This window comes from Trichechus manatus, unplaced genomic scaffold, assembly GCF_000243295.1.
Source record: "Trichechus manatus latirostris isolate Lorelei unplaced genomic scaffold, TriManLat1.0 scaffold00016, whole genome shotgun sequence".
In the NCBI taxonomy this organism is placed as follows: domain Eukaryota; kingdom Metazoa; phylum Chordata; class Mammalia; order Sirenia; family Trichechidae; genus Trichechus; species Trichechus manatus.
Window position 1 is genome coordinate 9,211,608 of NW_004443952.1, and position 24,909 is coordinate 9,236,516.

General features: G+C 37.2%; 1 protein-coding gene across 2 annotated transcripts in view; it reads right to left on the minus strand.

The window, feature by feature from the left end:
- LOC101341306 (hydroxysteroid dehydrogenase-like protein 2) overlaps positions 1–24,909 on the minus strand; it is a 113,317-nt gene that overhangs the window by 27,578 nt on the left and 60,830 nt on the right. For both annotated transcript variants that reach the window (XM_023727385.1, XM_004372158.2), the window contains exons 2-8: positions 24,557–24,720; positions 23,427–23,525; positions 21,235–21,349; positions 15,266–15,369; positions 13,752–13,850; positions 3,207–3,401; positions 1,328–1,399 (exon numbers count right to left, since the gene is read on the minus strand). In XM_023727385.1, coding sequence (XP_023583153.1) covers positions 1,328–1,399; positions 3,207–3,401; positions 13,752–13,850; positions 15,266–15,369; positions 21,235–21,269 — 505 coding nt within the window. In that variant the 5' untranslated portion in view covers positions 21,270–21,349; positions 23,427–23,525; positions 24,557–24,720. The remainder of the gene's footprint in view (positions 1–1,327; positions 1,400–3,206; positions 3,402–13,751; positions 13,851–15,265; positions 15,370–21,234; positions 21,350–23,426; positions 23,526–24,556; positions 24,721–24,909) is intronic.

Below are 24,909 nucleotides of genomic sequence, written 5' to 3' on the forward strand. Positions count from 1 at the left end.
GAAGTGCCTGTTCATATCCTTTGTCTATTTTTAATTGGGTTATTTGTCTTTTTGTTGTTGAGGTTTTGCAGTATCTTGTAGATTTTAGAGATTAGACGCTGATTGGATTTGTTGTAGCCAAAAATTTTTTTCCCAGTCTGTAGGTTGTCCTTTTACTCTTTTGGTGAAGTCTTTTGATGAGCATTAAGTGTTTGATTTTTAGAAGCTCCCAGTTATCTAGTCTCTCTTCTAGTGCTTGTGCATTGTTACTTATGGTTCGTATTTTGTGTTTATGCCATGTATTAGGGCTCCTAGCGTTGTCCCTATTTTTTCTTCCATGATCTTTATCGTTTTCTATTTTATATTTAAGTGAAAGACCTAATTGTTAAAAGAGCTCTCTCTAGGTAGTAGGACTATGAGTAATCTTTTCTTTTCTATATTTTTCAAGTTTTCTATAGTATAAAAGAATGTTGCCTTTTTTATTACCTGAGTAATTTTTTAAGCTATTTCAAAAAATTTGGACAAAGTAAAAATAAAGATAGAAAAGGTCAGATTAAGCTTGGAATAAGGTTTGGCACTAAAATGCATTGCAGAAATGTTCCATGGATTTGCTAAAGATATAGAGGAAATCGTTCCTAAATTTTCTAGCAGCCTTCTAAAGAACCTATGATCCCTTAGGGATTCACAGTGTCTATACGATAAAAACAAGGCCAGGGCCCAGAAGAAGCATAGCCATTATTGTTAGTAAGACATTAGAGACACTCCCCCCATGGGACTTCATTAAAGAGTGTTTCTTCTGGTATCTTTCAGTAAGTCAATGGCAAAATGCCAGAACAGACTACAAGGTAAACCCTATATCAATTCAAAGAGGCTATATTTTCTGAATTACAAAAACAAAACTAAGTAAAAGCAAAACCTCCTTAGAAGTCAATTGCTTCTATAAAGTAGTCACATAACACAAACTCTAAGAATGGTCTTAGATGTATTTTGATTTGACACATTTTTCCTCAAAATAAAATAACACATCAATCAAAAATACCTAAAGACAGTGCAAAGGAAAGTAAGTAAAACCTGAAAAAACGGAATTTTCAGGAACTTTTTTTATTTTTTAGCCAAACTCAAAGACTATATTAAAAAAGAATATAAAGACAACCTTCTTACTGGTAAAAGGAAAATACAACCTTCTTTACCAGAATTGACTATGAACTCACATTACTTATCTAGTTTAAATTACAAAATGATTTAAAAGCAGCAGAAATGTCATTGTTATAAGACCAATTTTATATTTTAGAAGAAATACATAAATTAGTATCTCCATCGTCCTATATAAAATATGTCTAAGTCTTACCAGGTGTTTCCATTTTCTTGTTAACTGCATCTGGGAGTTCATCTATGAAGAAATCTGGTATCAAAGGATGACCTAAAAAATTAACCCCAAAATAATTAGGTTAATGTGATAACTACAATATATTAAGATTTTAATACCTGTTTACAAAACAACATTATATATTTTTATTTTAATGATCATTTGAGTGAAATGGAAAAGACTACCATGAGAACTGTCAAACTATCTGATCTTCAATAAGCTAAAATATTTTTACTACAAGCCAGTTATGTTCTCCTGTGACAAATTTCAACCTCAAGATCCAAAGTCACCTGAGGTAGAGCCTTAACTGCTGTCCCAGGAGTCTTTGCCCCCTCACATCTTTCTTTGCAACCCTCTGTCCTATAACCCTCCACAGTGCTAAGGACTCATTTCTTACCTTGCCCACTGAGAGAAGGGATCAGTCATTAAGAAGGACCACTTGTTTCTCTGCATCAGTGTATTTGTCTTTTCTCCCTTTTCCTCTTACTCCATCACCACAAAAATTAAGCTATCCTATACCACTGGGTCTTACTTTCAACTAAGAGTCATGGTTAGAAAAGGAGTTAACTATCCTAGCATTATACTAATATCCCCAGGAGGTGTGGCACAAAGCCTTCAAAACTGTAGTAGAGTTAGTTATTAATAATCTCTCCCTCTCTCTCAAAAGATTAAAAAAAAACTTCTGGAGGGCAGAAATGCATTGGTCTTTGTTGTATCCTAACACTTATCATAGTGCCTGGTTATATTAAGTTCTCAACATTTGATAGGATTTTTTTCATTTAGATCAAAATTTAAATCTTATGCACAATGATACGGCTGTCTTTTAAACCTAAAATGATAATTACACTGTACCAGGACCCAGAACACCTGGGTGTGGTTCAGGTTCTGCTGTCTGCTCTTAGGCAAAGGCTTAATCTCTCTGAGCATATTGATTTTTTTCAACGTATAAATACTAACTACTGAATATTATAAGCGTACTATATGCCAGAAACTGTGCCAAGCACATTATACACATTCTTGTACTTTATTTATTGCATCATATATGAAAGGTATCATTCTCTTAAATTTATCAATAATGAAAATGAGGCTCAGAAAAAGTGAGTGACATGCCCAAAGCCACAAAGCTAGTGAACTGAAGAGGCAAGGATGATACAAATATAAATGTGGTTTCTGTCACTTAGAAGCTTACTCTAATGAATAATATTTAAATATACATTAGTACAAATAAACATATCTCCCATTCATGGTTGTATTGTCTATTATTTATGTATTATATAATATTTTACACATAAAGTAAAAATCCATCATCATCACCATCATCTGCCATTTCAGAGAGGAAGGGGTATTTTTTGAACAAGGGGGTCTTCCAGGAACTTCTCAAATCAATGCCGTTATACATAAGACAGACCCTGCACACTCACTTTCACCATCTGTCATTAAGTTATGAGGTTAGACCCAACAGACAAACATTTGGAAAGAGTCTATGATCTTAAAAAGGTTTTTTTTTAAACCCTCTATTGAATCATTTCCTTGAATAAAATCTTTATTCTGTGATTTTTAAGACCACCTTCAAAAACAAATTTTCGTTTTTGGTTTCGAGGTGTGGAAATGGCTAGTAGCTAATGTGACCTTCCGCATCTGTAGAACACTTCAAAAGCCCTCAACTCAATTGTTGTTTGTTTTGGTTTGTTTTTTCCTTTTTCTCTTTTCTAAGTTGTGGTGTTACACATTTTTCCATCCGTTGGGGGAGCAGCTTTTAAAAAATATATAACTTTATTACCACTGTACACAAAACAGATGTGTGTTCATAGCAGAAATCTTGAAAAAATATACCACTACTTTTAAAAAATATAAGCATTACCTGGTTTAACTGCATAGACATCAAAATTTTTTATTCCTTCTTCTCTTAAGATGTTTTCATCAATAATAAAGTTACCAGTAAAATTTTTTTGCCTTTTGAAAATGGAATATGCAGCATCTGCAATGATATCAACTTTTCTACATTGGCTTTCAATACCGGTTCCTCCCAGCATATCCATAGCAGCAGTGTGTATGGCTGTGAAGAAAACACACAAACACACACAACTCCAAAACAAATAATAGGACTGTGGAAGTAACAAGTAAGCATGACCCTCCACAATTCTCAACCCTAATCTCTTCATCTCTCAGGTGATGAAAACAAGCTACAGTGAGCTTAAGTGATCTGTCAAATGTTCTACAGAGAGAACTGCACAGAGAACACACATTCCTTATTCTATACAACATTGCTGTCATGGATTGAATTATGTCCCCCCAAAAATGTGTGTGTCAATTTGGCTGGGCCATGATTCCTGGTACTGTGCGATTTTCCTATATGTTGTAAATCCTGCCTCTATGATGTTAATGAGGGAGGATGGGTAGCAGTTGTGTTAGTGAGGCAGGACTCAATCTACAAGATTGGATTGTGTCCTGAGGCAATCTCTTGAGATATAAAAGACAGAAGTGAGCAGAGAGACAGGGGGACCTCATACCACCAAGAAAGCAGTGCCAGGAGCAGAACGCGTCCTTTGGACCTGGGGTCCCTGCATGGAGAAGCTCCTAGTCTAGGGGAACACTGATGAGGAGGCCAACAGAGAGAGAAAGACTTCCCCTGGAGCTGACCCCGTGAATTTGGACTTTCAGCCTACTTTACTGTGAAGAAATAAATTCCTCTTTGTTAAAGCCATCCACTTGTGGTACTGCTGTTACTAGATGACTAAGACAATTGCCTTATACAGAACTGCATCATTAGACTCACAGGAAAATTCAGTTAGACTTCTGGTTGAGAATTTGCAATTTAACATCTTTGGGCCTCAGTTGCTTATCTTAAAATACGAGTCTCCCTTCACTAAGTTAATTGTCTCTCTTCCCCCTCTGTTAGAAAACGTGATCCAAGAAAACAGACACCCTGAACAATGAAATATTATTCGGTCATAGAGAGAAATGAAGTCCTAATACATGCTACAACATAAATGAAACTTGACAATATTATGTTGAGTGAAAAAAGTCATACAAAAGGACAAATGTTGCCAGATCCCACTAAAAAAATACCTAGAATAGGCAAATGCATAGAGACAAAAGTATATTAGTGGTTACTAGGGGCTGGGGGAAGGGGAAAATGGAGAGTTATTGATTAAGGGGCACTGAGTTTCTGTTTGGGGTGATGAAAACTTCTGCAAATGGAGAGTGGTGATGGCTGCACAACATGGTTAACGTCACTGAACTGTACACTTAAAAATGGTTAAAACAGAAAATTTTTTGTTACCTAAATTCTACCACTATAAAGTTAAAAAAAAAATAGAGACTCTAGCTTTCTAGTTCATCACTGTATTCCCAGTGCCCAAAACTGTAACAAATGTACCACAGGCATTCAATAAATATTGATTGAATTTTGTGGAGGTACTTTTTAAATTAAAATAATACTTTTTAAAAAGTTTTTTAGAAAATAAAGAGAAAAACAGAAGGAAGAATTTTTTAATTATCTTAATCCCTCCACCCAGAGATAATTACTGTTAATATCTGCATGTACTTTTTACTGTTTTAGGTGCACATAAATGGCTAGGTGCATATAATTTTTAAATTCTCTGTATATATGAGTTAACTTGAAATTCCACTACTAATAGTACATTATTAATTATACATTGTCAAAACTGTGAACAGTACCTATCACAATTTATTTACATATATCTTAGCTTACATTTCAAGCAATGAAAGTCAATTTGTTTAAATGTACTTTAGATTTCAGAGTTTCTAGTAATTTAGATAAGACTTCTCTCCATACCATTGTTAAATCAACATTTTAAACCATTATATACTAGAATAACACATACCTCTGTCTAAAGATGAAAAGAGTAACTTGGAAGAGCCACTGACCATTTTTCACTCGTTGAACAGGTAGTTATTGATCACTTACTCTAAGTCAGGCACTATTCTAAGTATCGGGGACAAAGGAGTGAATAAAAGAGGCAAAAAACTATAGCTTCATGGAGCTTACCATCTTGCATACATCCCTCTTTGAAAGAATGCTCGATTAACTTAAGAATTTCCTAAAAGGACTGAGTTAGAAAATAATTTTCTACCTTATAACTGGACTTCCTTTACTGGGAACAATTTTTTTTTTTTTTACTTAACCAACAGATTAAGAGCTCAGGTCTCACTCTTAAAGTGAAAGCTCATTAAGCTTTAACATTTATTAAGTATATCCTAGCTGGGCATGCAAAGTACTTTACATTTATTATCTGACTTAATCTTAGAATCCTATGAGGTAGGTACTATTATTATTGCCACTTTACAGGCAAGAGTACTCAGGCACAGAGAGGTTAAGTAATTTGTCCAAGGACAAAGGAGCTGGAATTCAAATACCAGCAGCCTGACTCCAAAGCCAGACTCTTAGCCACCATGCAATTAATAGGTCATATACTTTGTTAGCCAAAGTTCTTTGGGTTTAATCAGTTATTATTATATCTCCCTAATAACTGCAAAATTTTTCTGTGAATATTTCAATATAGTCTACATTGAATTATATGCATACATGTATACACATATAATCTTAACATACACTATATGAATCATGTAAGAATTCTTAAAAATTCTAAATTAGAAGTCTAGTAAGAACATGTCATGTACATGACAACGAGAAATAGTTCGTCCAAATAACCTATCACTACTTTAAGAATATTTCTAGGAAAGATAAAAAGAAGGCAAAAATAGACACTCAAAATAAAATCAGGAACTGAGCCACAAAGTTATCCTCAACAAAGATTCTGCAGTGCCAACAGGCTAACCCAACAGGTTATAAGATAACAACAAGAAAAACAGGTTAACAATAGAATCAATTAAATGAAATCTATTGATAATTTCTGAGAAAGGAAATAAGCAGAATTTGTAACGAAATCAGATATGCTTTGGATCACAAGATTCATAAAAGTGACCCTAAAATTTAAATCTTATGAAGAAATAACTGGAGAAGTATCTAACACCTTCTGATTATTTCTGCTGATTACCAGCTTGCTCAGAACAGACAGTAATAACAGTCTTGAAATCAGTCAAAGATTTCCTTTCACATAAACATACAAAGTTCACTTACAGGCTTAAAACATCAGCTACCTTTTACTCCTTCTCTGGAGAGAGAGCTTGTCCCATCTCTTTAACACCTGCCAGCCCCCACCAAATACATACAAATACTCAAACCGTAATTTCAATGAACCTAATATATTATCAATTATAAAGTGCATCATTATTTTATGTATCGCTAAGAAAAAAAAAACTGCCAATTAAACTATGATACATCATCAATTTTAAGATAATCCTGCTTTCAGAGACGTGAAAATGTGAAAAAACAGGTATCTCAGAATCAATGAACTATGGTATAAAAAGCTGTTCAAATCTAGTCAGTAAGTCCCCGGCACAATGGGGAAACTAAAGTTGGTTTCTAGCACCAGCCAGAGGGAAGAGGCCAGCTACCACCTTGTCTCCTGGCCCTCCCTGGCTAGCTGAGTTCCCATGTCTATTTGAAATGTGGTCCAGCCGACAGAGGGTGGTAGCTGTTCTGGGGTACTTTCGTTATCTTTCTCTCTGCTGCCATTCCCAAGATCAGCAGCTGCCATTCCCAGACTTCCACCCCAGCCCACCTGAAAGCCATTCAAAAGTAGACTCTCCTGCTTCCACCACACTTGCAGACCAATGATGAAGTGAGAGGCAGTAGGTATTTTGAATAGCAACCCTCAACCCTCCTCCCTTCCCCACCCTCTATTTTGGCAGGAACCATGCAGTTGGTCTTATTAAAAAACTACATTCCTGGGGGTAACTTCGTTGGGGGGCTGAGACCCTTATGCTGTGAAACTAGTAGACGCCTGCCCTCTGATCCCTTCTCTGGCTGTGTTTCAGCAGGGTGAACATTCTAGATCCAGGAAGAGCAATGTAGCCAGGGCAGAGAAGGAACACCCAGAGGGGACAAGCAGTGGGCCAGGATACTGCTTTGGTTGTAGATAATTATGTTATACTATAAATCTTCTCTTCCTTGGAAAGGCAATAATGTTGAGAGATTACCTGTGGTTCTAGGAGGCATAAAGAGAGAGCCATCCTACACAGTCTAGGAAGAGGGAATGTATGTTTTTTAAATAAAAGCCCCTCAAATAGCCAAGAGCCTGAACATCCTCTTCAAAATGCATTTTCACTTCCTCAATCATGAATAATGCAATATTCTAGCTAGCTTTCCTGCCTCCTTTTTCCAATCTTACAAGCTATTCTACATTCAACTGCCAGATTAAACTTCCTAAACCTCAGTTCCAACCGTATCATTTCATTGCTCTATTTTCCCTCTGCTTATTATTGGTCTCCTGCTATAAAAATTCTTCAATGGCTCTTCACTGAATTTAGGTTAAAATTCAAGCTCCTAAGTTTGTCAAACAAGACCTGAGGCTTCACTCATCCATCTCTCACCACACCTTCACAACCACCCAACATTCCAGTCAGTCAACCTGAACTACTACTACTTGCCAAATTCAGTGGGAAATAACAAGCCCACACCCTACCATACATGTTGTTGTTTTTAAGTACAGTCAAGTTGGTTTCGACTCATAGTGACCCTACATACAAAAGAATGAAACACTGCCCTGTCCGCACCACCCTCACGATCCTTGTTATGTTTGAGGCCATTGTTGCAGACACTGCATCAATCCACTTGTTGAGGGTCTTCCTCTTTTTCACTGACCGTCTACTTTACCAAGCGTGATGTCCTTCTCCAGGGACTGAGCCCTTCTGATAATATGTCCATACCAAACTCCTTGCAGTTCTATCAAACTCAAATATTTTCCCATATTGCAGGCTTTGCATATGCTAGTCCCTCTGCCAGGAATGCCTTGTCCAATTCTCCTTCTTGCTAACTCCAACATCCCCTTCAGGTCATATTTCAATTGTTTACCTTCATCAAGAAGCCCCCTTCCCTGACCTTATCATCTGCATTGTGTAACCCTTCTGCTATGTTTCAAAAGCACCCTGTACATAATCCAGCATGCCATATAGCCCAAAGAATATTGGGCTGTAAATCGATTTACTGTCATCAAGTCTAGGACCCAATTGATACCACTGCTTCCAAGATGCCTACTGAACCTCTTAAAAGGAGCATCTCAAAGCTAAGGCAAAGATCTTGACAGTGAGCTGATTTCTCCTATGTATCCTAATACTGTCCTCCACTTTCCCTGTCATACAATGTTCTCCCTCTTTCTTATATAAGCTTTATTCAGAACGTCTAGTTTGGAACTAGGCAAAAGACAATCATACTGCACATTTATTCATTCACTCATTCGTAAACTATCTATTGAATATGTACAATAAAATGAACAAAAACACAGTCCTTATCCTCAACAAGCATTCATTGCAGCAAGGGAGACAGACATTATTGTTGTTGTTAGGTGCCGTCGAGTTGGTTCCTACTCATAGCGACCCCACGTACAACAGAACGAAACACTGCCAGTTACTGTGCCACCCTCACAATCATTGCTATGCTTGAGCCCACTGTTGTAGCCACTGTGTCAATCCAAGGGTCTTCCTATTTTTTGCTGGCCCTCTACTTTACCAGGCATGATGTCCTTCTCCAGGGACTGATCTCTCCTGATAACATGTCCAAAGTATGTGAGGCATAGTCTCGCCATCCTTGCTTCTAAGGTGCATTCTGGTTAATTACAAATATAATAAATGATGTGAAGGAGCGGTACAAACTGCTAAATCCAATAGTCACTTCCTATTTTATATGAACTAACAGCAGCATTGGGCACAATTAATCATGTTCCCTCCTCCTTGAAACACTTTTTTCACTTGGCTTCCTGATCTCTTAACAGTCCTTTCTCTTCCTTTGTTTAACTCCCTAGATGATACCATCTAGTCTTGTGGCTTTAAAAACCATCTATATGCTGATGTGATGATTAAGACTGTGTGTCAACTCAGCTGGGCCATGATTGTCAGTGTTTTGGCAGTCATATAATGTTGTGATCACTTCCCTGTTGAGATCTGATATGTGATCACCCCCATGATGGGATCTGCCATGAGTAGCCAATCAGTTGAAGGGGAGTTTCCTTAGGTGTGTGGCCTGCATCGAGTGTGGACAGACATCCTGGCAAGGCTTGGGGGCTTTTGCTCATTCTGGATCCTGCAGCTGGCTCCTGGTCTTCTGATCTCCGGTCCTTGGGACTTGAGCTAGCAGCTTACCTGTGGTCTTGCCTGCCCATCTTGAGATTCCTCGATATTCATAGCCTGTGAGCAACAGCCCTGCTCTCTGGCCTGCAGATCTTGGGTTCACCAGTCCCTGCAACTACGTGAATCAGGAGAAGCCTCTTTCCTGACCCACGAACTTGGGACGATATAGCCTCTACAACCATGTGAGCCATTTCCTTGATATAAATCTCTCTCTCTCTATATATATATATTTATATACTTTACTGGTTTTGCTTCTCTAGAGAACCAGCCTAAGATAGCTGATAACCCAAAAATTTCTAGGTCTAGCCCAGACCTCTCTCCTGACCTCCAGATATACAAGCCCAGCTGCCTACTGACTACCTCCACTTGGATGCTCAAACTCAGTGCTCCAAACTGAATGCTTAACCTTGCTTCCCAACCTGCTCCATATGCAGCTTTCCCCCACTCAGGTGATGGCAACTCCACTGCAGTGTTCCAGTTACTCAAGCCAAAAATCTTGGAGTCATCCTTGACTCTTCTTTTTCTCGCACATCCCATGTCTAACAAACCCACACCCTATCTATCAGCAGATTCTGTTGGTTCGACCTTCAAAATACATCAAAATCCAATTACTCTTCACACTTTTACTGCTATCACCTGGTGAAACTCACCAACATTTTGTGCCTGTTGTTGCCGTTGTTGTCAGGTGCTGTCGAGTTGGTTCTGACTCATAGTGAGCCCTATGTACAACATAACGAAATACTGCCCGATCCTGCCCCATCCTCACAATCGTTGTTATGCTTGAGCGCACTGTTGCAGCTACTGTGTCAATCCATCTCATTGAGGGTCTTCCTCTTTTTTAATAATCCTTACTTTACCAAGCATGATGTCCTTCTGCAGGGACTGATTCCGCCTGGTAACATGTCCAAAGTATATGAGACGTAGTCTCGCCATCCTTGCTTCCAAGGAGCATTCTGGTTGTACTTCTTCCAAGACAGATTTGTTCGTTCTTTTGGCAGTCTATGGTATATTCAATATTCTTCACCAACACCACAATTCAAAGACATCAATTCTTCTTCGGTCTTCCCTATTCACCATACAGCTTTTGAATGCATATGAGGTGATTTAAAATACCATGGCTTGGGTCAGGCGCACCTTAGTCTTCAAGGTGACATCTTTGCTTTTCAACACTTTAAAGAGGTCTTTGGCAGCAGGTTTGCCTGAAGCAATGTGTCATTTTATTTCCTGACTGCTGCTTCCATGAGTGTTGATTGTGGATCCAAGTAAAATGAAATCCTTGACAACTTCAATCTTTTCTCCATTGATCATGATGTTGCTTATTGGTCCAGTTGTGAGGATTTTTGTTTTCTTTATGTTGAAGTGTAATACATACTGAATTCTGTGGTCTTTGATCTTAATCAGTAACTGCTTCAAGTCTTCTTCACTTTCAGCAAGCAAAGTTGTATCATCTGTATAACGCAAGCTGTTAATGTACCTTCCTCCAATCTTGATGCCCCGTTCTTCTTCATATAGTCTAGCTTCTTGGATTATTTGCTCAGCATACAGATTTAAAAGGTATGGTGAAAGGATACAACCTTGATGCACACCATTCCTGACTTTAAACCACACAGTATCCCCTTGTTCTTTTCCAACAACCGCCTCTTGATCTGTGTACAGGTTCCTCATGAGCACAATTAAGTGTTATGGAATTCTCTTCTTCTCAATGTTATCCATAATTTGTTATGATCCACACAGCTGAATGCCTTTGCATAGTCATATTTTGTGCCTAGGCTACTGCAATAGCTTCCAAACTGGCCTCCTTGTTTGTACCTTTGCTCCCTGACAATCTATTCTCAACAGAGCAGCCAGAGAGATCCTTTGAAAATTTAAGTTTGAGCAAGTCCCTCTTCTGCTCAAAACCCTGCAACAGCTCCCCATTTCACTCAGAGTAAAAGTTCAAGTCTTGACAAGGCCCTATGACATCTGACCCCCATTTCCTCTTAGACATCATCTCATCATATCCTATTACTCTCCCCGTCTCCACTCCGCTCCAGCCACACTGGACTTCTCTCTGCTCTTTGATGATGCCAGGCAGTTTGTACCACAGGACCTTTGCACTGGCTATTTCCTCTGTCTTCAACGGGTTTCCCTCATATATCCCATGGCTATCATATCCACATGGCTAACTCCCTCAGTTTCTTCAAGTCGATCTGAAATCTTACCTTCTCAAAAAGGCCAAGCCTTTTCACCATACTGAAAAATTGTAACCCACCCTCCCCAACACCTGAGACTCCAATCCCCTTTATCCTGTTCTATTTTTTCCATAGCACTTATCACCTTCTAACATACTATAGAGTTTATTATTCACTATGTTGTTCATCGTATTTCTCCCAATTAGACTGTAAGTTCCATAAGGGCAGGGATTCTTGTCTATTAAGTTCCCTAATTATCCAGCCACTAGAACAGAATTTGGGCACACAATAAAAAAAAAACAAAAAACCCACTGCCGTTGAGTCGATTCTGACTCATAGCAAACCTATAGGACAGAGTAGAACTGGCCCATAGAGTTTCCAAGGAGTGCCTGGTGGATTCGAACTGTCGACATTTTGGTTAGCAGTCACGCACTTAACCACTATGCCAGTAGGGTTTCCTGGGCACATAATAGTATCAAATAAATATTTGTTGTATAAATAAAATCTAAAATTCTTAGAGGCAGACTAGCCTTTTTTTTTTTTTTTTTTAACTTTGTTACCCCCAGGATCTCAAAGACCTACACTTTAGAGGACAGTGGAAGAAAGGAGGGAAGGAATAAAGTGCAAATGGTTGTAACAGAACTCCTTTACATCTCACACTAAATGGTAAACTGTGTGAGTGTAAGGACTGCATCACATCCTTATTAGTAGCCCTAGTACCTTGCACACAGTAGACACTTAGTAAATTATCTGCTGAATAAATAAAATGATTTATAAATGAATGAACAGTGCAATGAACTGTGCCTGGCATACAAAAAATCTCAATGAATATTTGGAAAATAAATAAATGGAAAGTGACAAGTATCACACGAGAAGTACATAGACAGAAAATATTATGTTAGGACTTTGTTACTTCAGAGACCTCACTTCCTACCTAACTGCCTGACTCTTACAACCTACCAGCTCCATTACCAGTAAGGGCAACGATTGGGGTTGAGGAGGAGGCTGAGAAAGGGTGAGGGAAGGAGAGGAAGCTGAAAATGAGAGGCACAGAAAAGTGTGAGCTTTTAAACGTTTTGACTGTGATTCATAGCAAGTAACATTTTTTACCAACATGACCAATTATATACACTCACATACAAACATATACACATACACACACACACATATATATAAAAGTTTATGAAACAATACTGATCTTTACTATATTCACTGCTCTGATATTTTCTCTTCTATTCCACTCTATTAGAAACAAAACAACTCTGGCTGCTACCCACTAAATTAATCTCTCAATACACTAAATTGATTTCATGCCTCGCTAAATTGATTTCATAACTCATCAATGAGTCCTAACATGTAGTATGATAGTATGAAAAACACTGTAGAAGCACTTTTTTCCCCATTGGGTGCATATTTTCCCCATTGTAAAGAATATAACTCTTCAGAAATTCTTAAAAGAATTGTGTCTGCTACAGAAGCACAAGGGAAAACATAAAACATGGTTCTGATCCCACAGTGGGCAAGGGGAGAAAGAAGTCTTGGTCAAACTGCAGAAGAAAAGAATTTAAGAAAATTGACTCCTAGAGTCCTTAGAAGAAAAGAAAGATGGTGACTGAAGAGCTGGCTGCAACAACCAAGTTTTTCTAACTTGGTGCCCCATAAATCCTCACCAACAGCCCTTCATTTCTCCAGCCTCTACACCTCGCAAGACCCAGGATCATGGCTACCTAAATCTAAATCTTTCCACATAGTCTTCTAAAAACACCATAACATCAACAAAGAGCACATATACACATGACCCACGCCTTCAGTGTTACCCACAAACAATTACAGAACTAAGACAAAAACAAAAGACAAAAGGTCTTATGCTGTATAATAAAAAGTTTGACTTGTTTCCTAACAGACAGATGGAGGTTACTGTTGACAGTCTACTCACCCCTACCCCATGCTACTCAAGATGCATCTCAAGAGTGTCAAGGACAATAAGTGAGAATCCAATAAAAAAACATTTTTTAAGTACATACCTGTTTTAGGCCATAATGCATTGACTGCAATTTCGCCTTTAAATTCTTCTGCCATTCCAAGTACACACATAGACATACCATACTTAGCAATGGTATAAGCTAAAAGGAACCACAAAGAGAATTAATTTAAAAGGTTAATTTGTGACTATAAATAACCAATACTTCCTTCCTATTTCCTTCCTGATATATTTTTTCAGAATTCTCTTCAATAATATAAAAGATATAATTTTTAAAATATACTCTTTCTAAAAGAATATCTTTATGGAAGTAGCTCAGTAGGGATGAACTGGTTTTATATATTTCCATTCTAAGAAAAAAGACAGTAATAAACTTTCACTTTTCTTAATATTATGGGGATAAGTTACATTATTGTTTCTTAACCTGCTTTTTCTTTTCTGCTTAAGGAATTAGAGGGATCATTTAAAGGAAAACTATTACTAGTAAAACAACAACCTCGTCAATTAAAACAGACCTTACTTCAGTTTTGTTCTATGGGTTTCTATCCTAACTGCCTACCCAAATCTGAATTATGTTGAATTATGGTGAAATAAAGCCTACCATATCTGATACAACTATTTTTAAGAGGCCATCTACACATAAATCTTCTTACTTAGCTTGTTGTTATTATTACGGTGTGCTATCAAGTGTGCCTATAGGACACAGGAGAACTGCCCTGTAGGGTTTCCAAGCAGTGCTGGTGGATTCAAACTGCCAACCTTTTAGTCAACAGCCAAGTTCTTCATCACTGCAACACTAGGGCTCTGATCCTATAGGACAGAGTATAACTGCCCCATAGGGTTTTCTAGGCTGAAATCTTTACAGGAGCAGATCGCCAGGAGCAGCTGGTGGGTTTGAACTGTCAACCTTTCGGTTAGCAGCTGAGCGCTAAACCACTGTGCCATCAAGCCTATTTAGATTACTCACCTTAAGCCATTAGTTTGCTTGAATGGTAAAGTATTTCATGGATAGTTTCTAACCAACTTCATTGAAGAATGGAGTTCTGGAGGTGCAGTGGTTAAGAACTCAACTGCTAAGCAAAAGGCTGGTGTTCAAATCCACCAGCTGCTCCTTGAAACCCTATGAGACAGTTCTACTCTGTCCTATAGGGTCACTATGAGTTGGAATTGACTCGACAGCAAAAAGTTTGGAGTATTGTGGAATAAATTACCTACAATAAAATGCATCCATTTTATTGACTGGAAAGGGACATGAAGGAGCCTTCCAGGGTGATGGAAATACATTATCTTGATCTGGGTGTTGGTTATACAAGCTTGCACATTTATTGAACTCATCAAACTGTACCATTAAGACCTATGCATTTTATTGAATGTAAAGTATATCTCAATTTTTAAAATTACAGATAAAAATTAAGAATTTACTTTCCAAAATACTACTGATTTTGCATAGAAAATTCAATGTTGAATGCTATGTATGGATTTTACTGTATCATAGATATACTAATGTAATTAAAAATAAACTAACCAAACAAATTATCCCCTCACCCTACCACCTACCACAGTGCTGTTTGAACCACAATGGATTTAGGTTCAGTGGAGGGCTGAGATTGAGGATATGAGCAATTTTACTCTTTTTCAAATGAGGAATACAAGCTTTAGATCTGAAAGCAAAAGAAAACATAAGTTAAGCTAATAGCTTTCTAACAACTTCTCCACTTTTTAAAGTTGTATTTTAAACCACTCCTACAGGGCAACTAAACTTGCTCTATAATCTGTAGGGTACATTTGTTTGTTTTACTTTTCTAGAATGAAGACAGAAAAGGCAACTAATTTACATCTTTTGAAGCTTTGCTTAATGGCCTGACAAGATGATCTGGTTGGTGAAAATAATCAAATCCTTGACACATTAGCCTTAAGCTCAACTGAAGTTATCCTCAACCACAACCTTCCCTAACTCTCCCTGCCCCAAGATACACATATAATCTTCAGTAACAGTTAATGTACTTGTCAGTCAACATTATGATAAAAAAACATGAGTGTTCAAGTCACACAGACCTGAGTTGAAATCCTGTTTCTGCCCCCTTAATCGTGTGACCCTCAGCAAATTATATAGCAATCTAATTCTCAGTTTTTCTCATCTGTAAATGTTGGCAATACTAGCTACCATATAGGATTGTCCAGAGGTTTAAAATGACATAATATATATGAGGTACTTATAACAATGCATACGCTGAACATGAAATTAACAACGGCTATTGTTAGTACTACACGTGCTGATTTCTTTCATCTTAGTAGAAGCAGTACTCTTACTACACTAGGACTGTAATTAAGTAACATAACTCCCAGGACATTTCCAAATTTAATTTGCCACCAAGAGGTAGGCAAATTATTTTACAAAAGACTCAGGTCCAATATTTTTAAAATTTTAATTATTAAGGTAAAACAATATTACAGCTTAATTATACTATAGCTTTATGTGATAGTGACTTCTAGGAATCTGAACTACTTCATTTCTCTTTCAAGTCAGTTTTTTATTAACCAAACGTACAACATTGTTGTTAGCACCTGCAACCTCTTTTCAAGCTTACGAACCAAATACAATCAATATCACTATAGTGTTTTTTGTACATATTGGTTTTCATTTCCAAAGGCATGTCACTTTTATGGGAGTGAGGCAGGGGGAGGATAAACAGTATTATAGCTGATTTTCATTAAAACAGTGAAACTGCATCTCAAAGCATCAATAGGAAACAAACCAAATTTATTCCAGACCACATTTTAGACTCAAAAGAAAGAGCTCATTTCATTTATACTATAAACATGAGCTTCTCCTTTGATCTAATAGACAAAACCTTTCCACCTGCACTCTGCCCACCTGGCCCTCAGCATTAGTAATCCTATGTCAGGTGCATTTTCCCCAGCAACATGCCCTGTCTTATATATTACATTGAAAATTCTTAGCACCATGCTTAGATACTAATACCCTCAGCTTAAAAAAATAGTTAAATTTATTGAAAACTTACTGTGTGCCAGGCATTGTATGAACTGTGTGACCTAATCAGGGGTTGCAAACTCAAAGGCCTACAGGGCATTTGAATATAGAAATAAAGTGGGCTGGGTGTAAGAAAAATCAACTATTCAGAAATACAATCAAACTTCATTACTGAACTCTTAAAACCATGTAACATGACACAAACACATATAATACTAAATGTTATATATTAAATTAAAAGTAGAAAAATACAAACTACAATAGAAATACTTCATTATGAATTTTTCTTTCACAAGTTACACCTTTCACATAAGGTCAAAAACCTGACACCTTTTTTGTTTGGCCCCAAACAGCAATGTCAGATCTTTCATTTGGAATTGCAATATGCCTTTAACTGGGAGCAATACTTAGTGGTATTAAAAAAAAAAAAATGCACACCTATGTTCACTGCAGCATTGTTCACAACAGTGAAAAGATGGAAACAACCTAGATGCCCATCAACAGATGAATGGATAAACAAACTATGGTAAATACACAAAATGGAGTATTATGCAATGACAAAGAACAATGATGGATGTGAAACATCTCATAACGTGGATGAAACTGGAGGACATTATGCTGAGTGAAATAAGTCAATCACAAAAGGTCAAATATTGTATGAGACTACTACTGTAAAAACTCATGAAAAAGTTTACACACAAAAAGAAACAATCTTTGCTGGTTACGAGGGATTGGAGGGGTGGAAGGGGAAACTAAATATTCAATAGATAAGTGGTAACTTGGATGAAGGGTAATAAGACAGTACACAATACTTGGGAAGCCAGTACAACTTGTACAAGGAAAGGTCACAGAAGCTCCATAGAGACATCCAAACTCCCTGAGGAACCAAATTGCTGGGTGGAGGGCTATGGGGACCCTGGTCTCGGGAAACATCTAGCTCAATTGGCATAACACAGTTATATAACACAGTTAATAAAGAAAATGTTCTACATTCTACCTTGGTGAGTAGTGTCTGGGTTCTTAAAAGCCTGTGAGCAGCCATCTAAGATACTCCGCTGGTCTCACCCCTTCGGGAGCAAGGGAGAATGAAGAAAACAAGATACAATAAAAGATTAGTCCAAAGGACTAATGGACCACAACTACTACGGCCTCCACCACACGGAGTGCAGTACAACTAGATGGTGCCTGGCTACCACGACTAACTGCTGTGAGTGGGATCACAACAGAGGGTCCCAACAGAGCTGGAGAAAAATGTAGAACAAAATTCTAACTCACAAAAAAAGACCAGACTTACTGGCCTGACAGAGACTGCAGAAACCCTGACAGTATGGCCCTGGACAACCCTTTAGCTCAGTACTGAAGTCACTCCCGAGGTTCACCATTCAGCCAAAGATTAGACAGCCCCATAAACAAAACGAGACTAATGGGGCACAACAGTCCAGGGACAAGGACTAGAAGGCAGGAGGGGACAGGAAAGCTGGTAATAGGGAACTCAAGGTTGAGAAGGGACAGTGCTGACATGTCATGGGGTTATTAATCAATGTCATAAAACAATATGTGTACTGTTTAATGAGAAACTATTTGTTCTGTAAACCTTCATCTAAAGTACAATAAAAAAAAAAGCTGTTCATAAATGTAAGAGCCTTCAAAAATGAGCAGAATGCTTGCACAAGGGTTTTTATTATTAAGGATATCTCTTTCCAAAATATTTGTAAATCTGTTATTCCAATATACTTACAGTTTTTAGTACTTCAGTGCCCTACTTATAACTTCCATTTGTAGTTCTTCAACAGCACTAATAGTATTTACTGAGAAAGATAACTGAACAAGGTTAGTTCATTTTCCTGTAGTTTGAAATCAGGGTGTTTTGTTTTGAATTGAACCTTTGAATCTACAATTGTAGGAATGTGACTTAGGCCATCACTTTCATTTTTGGAAAACGACCTCAGTATAGGAAAGTGGGCCAGATTGTTCTTGCCAAATGGGTTTTTCAAAGACACAATTTCACAAATGAATGAGCAAAGAGAATCATACATTTGTGTTTACATAAGTCAAATGTCAACTAAAAAGTCCAAGTCCTTGATCTAATCTTTGGTTGGTTGGGAACTGAGTGAGGAATTTTCTCGAGTGGCAAAAAGAGTTGATTTCTTTCAAATTATGAAACAAAATCTCTTCAACAATAAGCTATGGTCACCCCACCTTGTCACAGAGCAGACAATCGTGTTCGTATCCAATTCAAGTAAAGCACTGAACTGTCTGTAGTTCAAGCCATGGAAGTGTATTTAGTTCCCAGTATTAATAATATAGCCCATTTTTAACTTTTTTAGCAAGAAGCAGTTGCTAAGTGAACAATACAATGAACAAACTTAATTTCTGCACCCTTGAAAAACGTTTTGACATTAGATTTTAATAAGTCTAAAGTTAACGCTGATCATACCCATAGCTCTATTTATAGTTATGATTACTAATTTTGACCAATATACTTTAAACTTTCCAAGACTTTTCTCAATGCCTAACAGTAAGTCATCCTGATGTTGTTCATGTCATGGGTACTGAGTCTAAAAACTTTTTAATCACATCAAAATCTCTTGATACTATACATAAATATAACCAAGTAGGTGGTATATTTATATCTGAGGCTTCATCATCTGCACTAGAAACTGCTACAAATGTTTTAACTTTTTTACTCAATGTGCCCTTCCAAGCCTTAATTCAACATACTGAGCAACAGTATTACTGGTTAAGCTGACATTTTGAAACACTTGTTTAAATAAGTGTTACATTCAATCAAAATTTTTTCATAAACTTGCCAGCTATAAAAGATACTGATGCCCAGATAATTTTTTCATGTAACATATATAACTGCATCACACAGCAGCATTGCTTATTTTATTTGAAAATAAAATTTAAAAAAATACTGAAATGTGAGTCCTGTTTCGAACATACTCAGTTTTTCATCACAATCTTTTCTACATGCCTGCCATAATTCTTACTATGGTTTGATTCACTACGGTATCCATTCAATAGATACACTTTGTATACTAAGTTTGTAGAAATATGCCTCACATCTACAAACAGGCTCTCATCCATTTTACTTGAACATACAGCCCTCTTGGCATATATGCTTCATTTTCCCACTTTGGATAGCGCCATGGATATGAGAAAGATTTGCCTTTCCTCTTTAATATAAGAAAAACAACAAAGCAAGCACAACGATAAATGGCTATTTTTTGGCCTGACCTCAGCTTCCAAAAGACAGCAGAGCTCAGGGCCCACTTAAGGAGGCAGCTGATACTCGGCCATTAGGCTACAGTAGCTGACTGTTGCCACATGAGGATGTTGTCTGTATATGGTCAGATTTTCCAGTATTTCAAGAAAAGTCAGAAATCTGGATTTTTATGTAAATCTCCTGATGTTTTTAATGTAGACGGCTAATGAAATTTGAATGTAGGTAACTAATGAAAACAAATTTTTTAACATTATCACTGTCAAGTTTTACAGACCAAACAAAACATATCTGAGGGTAAGATTCAGGTCTCTACATTCCTGAGGTCCACCCTTCAGCCAAAGATTAGAAAGACCCATAAAATAAAACGAAACTAAATGGGCACACCAGCCCAGGGGCAAGGACAAGAAGGCAGAAGGGGATAGGAAAGCTGGTAATGGGGAACCCAAGGTTGAGAAGGGGAAAGTGTTGACATGCTGTGGGGTTAGCAATCAATATCACAACACAATATGGGTATTAATTGTTCAATGAGAAACTAATTTGCTCTGTAAACCTTCATCTAAAGTACAATTTTAAAAAAAAGATTCAGGTCTCTAACTCAAGAAATTCTACATTTAACCTTCATGAGCAACCCTATAACATACTACTTTACTATCCCCATGTTACTAATGAGGAAACTGAATCTGCAAGAGGTTAAGTTACCTGCCTAACGTCACGAGCTAGAAAGTTACAGGAGGTGGGAGTGGTGCTATCTAGCCTTATGGCCAGATGAAAAATGACAGAAGCTGAGCGTAAATAAACAGACAAATAAATGGACAAATAAATGAAAAAGTGGATGTCTGACTAATCCAGAAAAAAACCAAAACTGTATTCTCTAATTCTGTATTCTACATTTCCCCTGTTATTGCCCAAGATAGCATCAGCTTTTTTGTTAGTTATATTAAAGTTTGATTCCTATGAGCTTACTGTTATTTATATAACTCAAGTCCTTTTCAGAAAAAGGCTAGACTTACTGGCTTGAGCAATCAAAAGACAATAAAGACATGGGATGCATATATGGATTTATTCATGCAAGTATTTCAAAATGTTCAAGCTACATGTTAGTCTTTATTATATTCACAGAGAAAAGGGGCTCTAAATGCAACTATTTATTTAAAATACTATCGACTGACCTGGAGCACTTTGAGGCCTTTATAGGGATTGACCAGATTTTAAACTGTACTGCTAACCTGGTTTAACTCTGTTTACCACCAAGTTCTCTGAGAAAATACTGCAACATTCCCCCCACAACTCTTCCTTCTAACTTACGTAAGGTAGGTGCCTCTGGTGTTGACGTTCATCATCAAATCCACTTTCTTTGTAGGTGTATCCAATGTGCTGCTCAAGGCAATAGCACTGGCATTATTCACCAAAATATCAATTCCTGTTTTCAAAATAATCAACTTCATTTTATTATAATTTACTTTATCACGAAAGGAAATAAAAACATTTATCTATATAGTTGAACCCTCAGTTTATCTGCTTCAATTGTACTGAGCCACAAATACTTCTTTTTGATAATGTGAATGACCAATATGCCAATGCAAGACCCAGTAGCTATGTCAAAACAGCACCCAAATGATTTTCACTGTCTAAGTGGAGACAGCCCATCACCATAGCTCCCTGTGAAACTAGAAGGAGGCTTAGTCCTTAGTAGTTTGTAGCTTCCACCCTTATCTGTTCTACTCTTACCTCCTGGTCTTCCCTCCCTGTCTTCAAGAACCTTAGGTCAACTTCCTTAAAGTCTTCCCTTCTCTCTAGCATCTTTCCAATGCCTGCCCTCCTTCCAAGAACACCAAGGCCCCTCACTTAAAGGAAAGGGTTCTTTTCTGGTCTTGGGAACTGGGAAAAGAGAAGAGACCTCGGGTTTCAATCCCTAGTAAATTATCAAAGTAGAGCAAGCTTGTTTTGGTGACACGTAAGTATTATCATTTCTGCCTCTTTTACCCAGTCTCTACCATATACAACATACTTTTTTTATAGTTATATGCTTAGTGAAATAATGTTAAATAAAAATAGTAAAATACAAAAGTATATCAAACATTTCTCTGTGTTTCTGCATGGTCTTGATATCTTTTTATAGGGCACTCGATACTCCCTCAAGCAGAAATATCACAATTTATCTAGTTTTTGAGTGCGGGGGTTAGACTTTTGAAATGAACCTCTTTTCTTATCCTCTTAACTTTTCTATGCCCCTCTCACAATATATGGGCAATGGTTTAAATAAAGATATTAAATTCACTAAAATATTTTATTCACGAGTACCCTTTTTTCATATATAGATACATTATAGAATTTTGATCATGTCTTCATTCCTCAATTTACATATCCTACAGCACTGAGTTTGTGTTGCTAATGTTTTCTTAAAATGTGTCCTTAGAATCTTTGGATTCAACTACATTCCATTTTACAGCTTTATTGTAACAAAACTCAAACTGACGCAAACCGTCTCCATACCTGAGAAAAGTTCCCAGTCCTATGGAATGAATACAATAAACTCAGGATGAATATATAGGCAGTCCCGGACTTACAACAGGTCCATTCTGGTGGCTCTGTTGTAAATTGCTTCTGACATAGCTCAAGTACCTCACTTTTTTCTTTAGTTTTCATTACTATTGCCTTTTATTATCAATATCTTTATAGAATCGATCTTTATTTGTCTTTAGGGGTTAGAAAGATTACATATAAACTTACAGATATATTTTAATACACACAGATAGAAAATACACAAATCATTAAAAGAAAAAAAAAGATGGGCATAAGGGCAGTTCTTCATAACTCAAATGTGTTGTAAGTCTGGGACTACCTGTAATGAGTAGAATGATGGCTGCCTTCACAGGTGACAAAGACCAGTGAGAAGAATTTCTTAAATGCAGGACATGCTTCTCAATCCACAAAGCTAGGAGTTGCTCAACCACAATACAAAATGATCACTGAGTGGCTACTCTATACAAGGTACTCTGCTAGTGCCTAAGAAACAAGGAAGAAAATATTCGCTAAAGAAGCAGCCAGGTGTGAACAGAGCAAATTGAGTCTAGGTCTGGGTGAGACGATGGACTGATAGGTATATATACCACCTGTACAGAATTAACCAACTAACCAACTCAGGAGATAAAGCTAGTGAAGACCGAGACAATCAATGGATGCTTTGGGCAAATCCAGAATTTAGCAACTTCTCTCTCACTATGGGATAGAAGGTGATAAGTATACTAGCAAAATAAACATCTGGGCCAGAGGAATGAACATTTGTTGAATTTGGCAAACTGTATTTGACTTACCTACAATAGAGAAAAAAATGAGTCCAATTTGAGAGGCAGGTTAAAATTTCTAAACTGAAATGGAACAGATTAAAATGGATTGGGGAATACTTGTGGGAAATGATACACAAAAGGCTTATATAGTTATAGTTACACTTACATTTTACCCAATACTCAATAATGATTTCAGAATTAAGGCACTACCTCCAAATTTCTCGACTGCTTTCTCCACTGCATCTCTGATTTGCTGTTCATCTCTCACATCAACAACACATGGCAAGGCCTTTCCTCCTGCTGCTTCAACTACAAAGGATAAGCAAACCAAAAGGCATTATAGCATTCAACTGTTAAACCTTTCATTCTGATGCAACAGTTAAAAGGAACAAAGTACCCTATTTTCACAAAATCAACAGAAATAACTGTCTTATAACCACACGTGACTCCACCCTTAAAGTAGGACAGAATGACTAGCTCATCCAGTTTCAGACTGGCCAGGACAACTCTATTAAAAAAGAACAACAACAAAAAAGGCACTAACTTTTTAAAAAATTCTATTAAAAAGCAAAAAAAGGAAAAGTAATTAAAAAAATCTTTTTACTATGAAAAATTTCAAAAAAATGTACAGAAGTATAAAGAACAGTATGCTGAACTAGGACCATGAATCCATCGCCTATCTTAAACGATTGCTAATGTTTTGCCAGTTGTTTAGTTTCTCTCTCCCTACCTTTTTCATTATTTTCCCGGTGTACTTCAAAACAAATTCCAAGAATCATTTCACTCATAAATAGTTCATACGCATTTCTCTAATATAACCACAACACCATTACGTTAACTAACAAAACTAGCAATATCAGCTGAAGTTGAATTTTGAAACCATAAAATCATTCTTTTGGTGCCTTCTCTTCTGGCATGGAGCCTAGCACAATGCCTTGAATAGAAGCACTCAATAAATGCTTGTGAGCTTAAAGTATTAAAATAAGGACTTACAAATTGTGCAGAGAATAAATAACATGAAAAGCTTTTTCAAAGTGTTTACACCATCTATCCTCAGAGTCTATCCTCTCCACTTCCACCCCCATCCTCCACTCCCATCTAAGAACCACTGCCCTGGGAGACAGGATTTTTAAGGGAAGTCTCTTGTACCACTCAAAAGCGCTGAAAAAGATTCAAAAACAGCGCTCTAAAGTGACAAAGAATACATGCTTATTTCCTTAATTATAAAATTATTTTTAGGGTAGCTTTCATATAGCTATAACTAAATTCTCCAGCGAATTCTCTACATATTGAAACTGCTGTGATATATTTTATGAAATGGCATTGTCACACTCACTCACTTTCTTCAGCAGCAGTATAGATCGTGCCTGGAAGTTTAGGGTGTACTTGGGCAGTCTTCGCAGCAATGACAATATTTGCTCCATCCTTTGCTGCTTTTAATGCAATAGCTTTGCCAATGCCACGGCTTGCACCTGTGATAAAAAGTGTACATCCTGCTAGCCTCCTACAACAGAACAAATGTGACCTTATTAGAAACGTCAATGTTTTAGTTACTAACCAGTATCACATAAGTTGGAATCAACTCATTGACAATAGGTTTGGTTTTTGGTTTTTTATCAGGAAATCATGCACATTTTCGTAATATAAGTGTTCCCTCCTTGGTGAAATGCTACCTGAACCCCACTCCCACCTA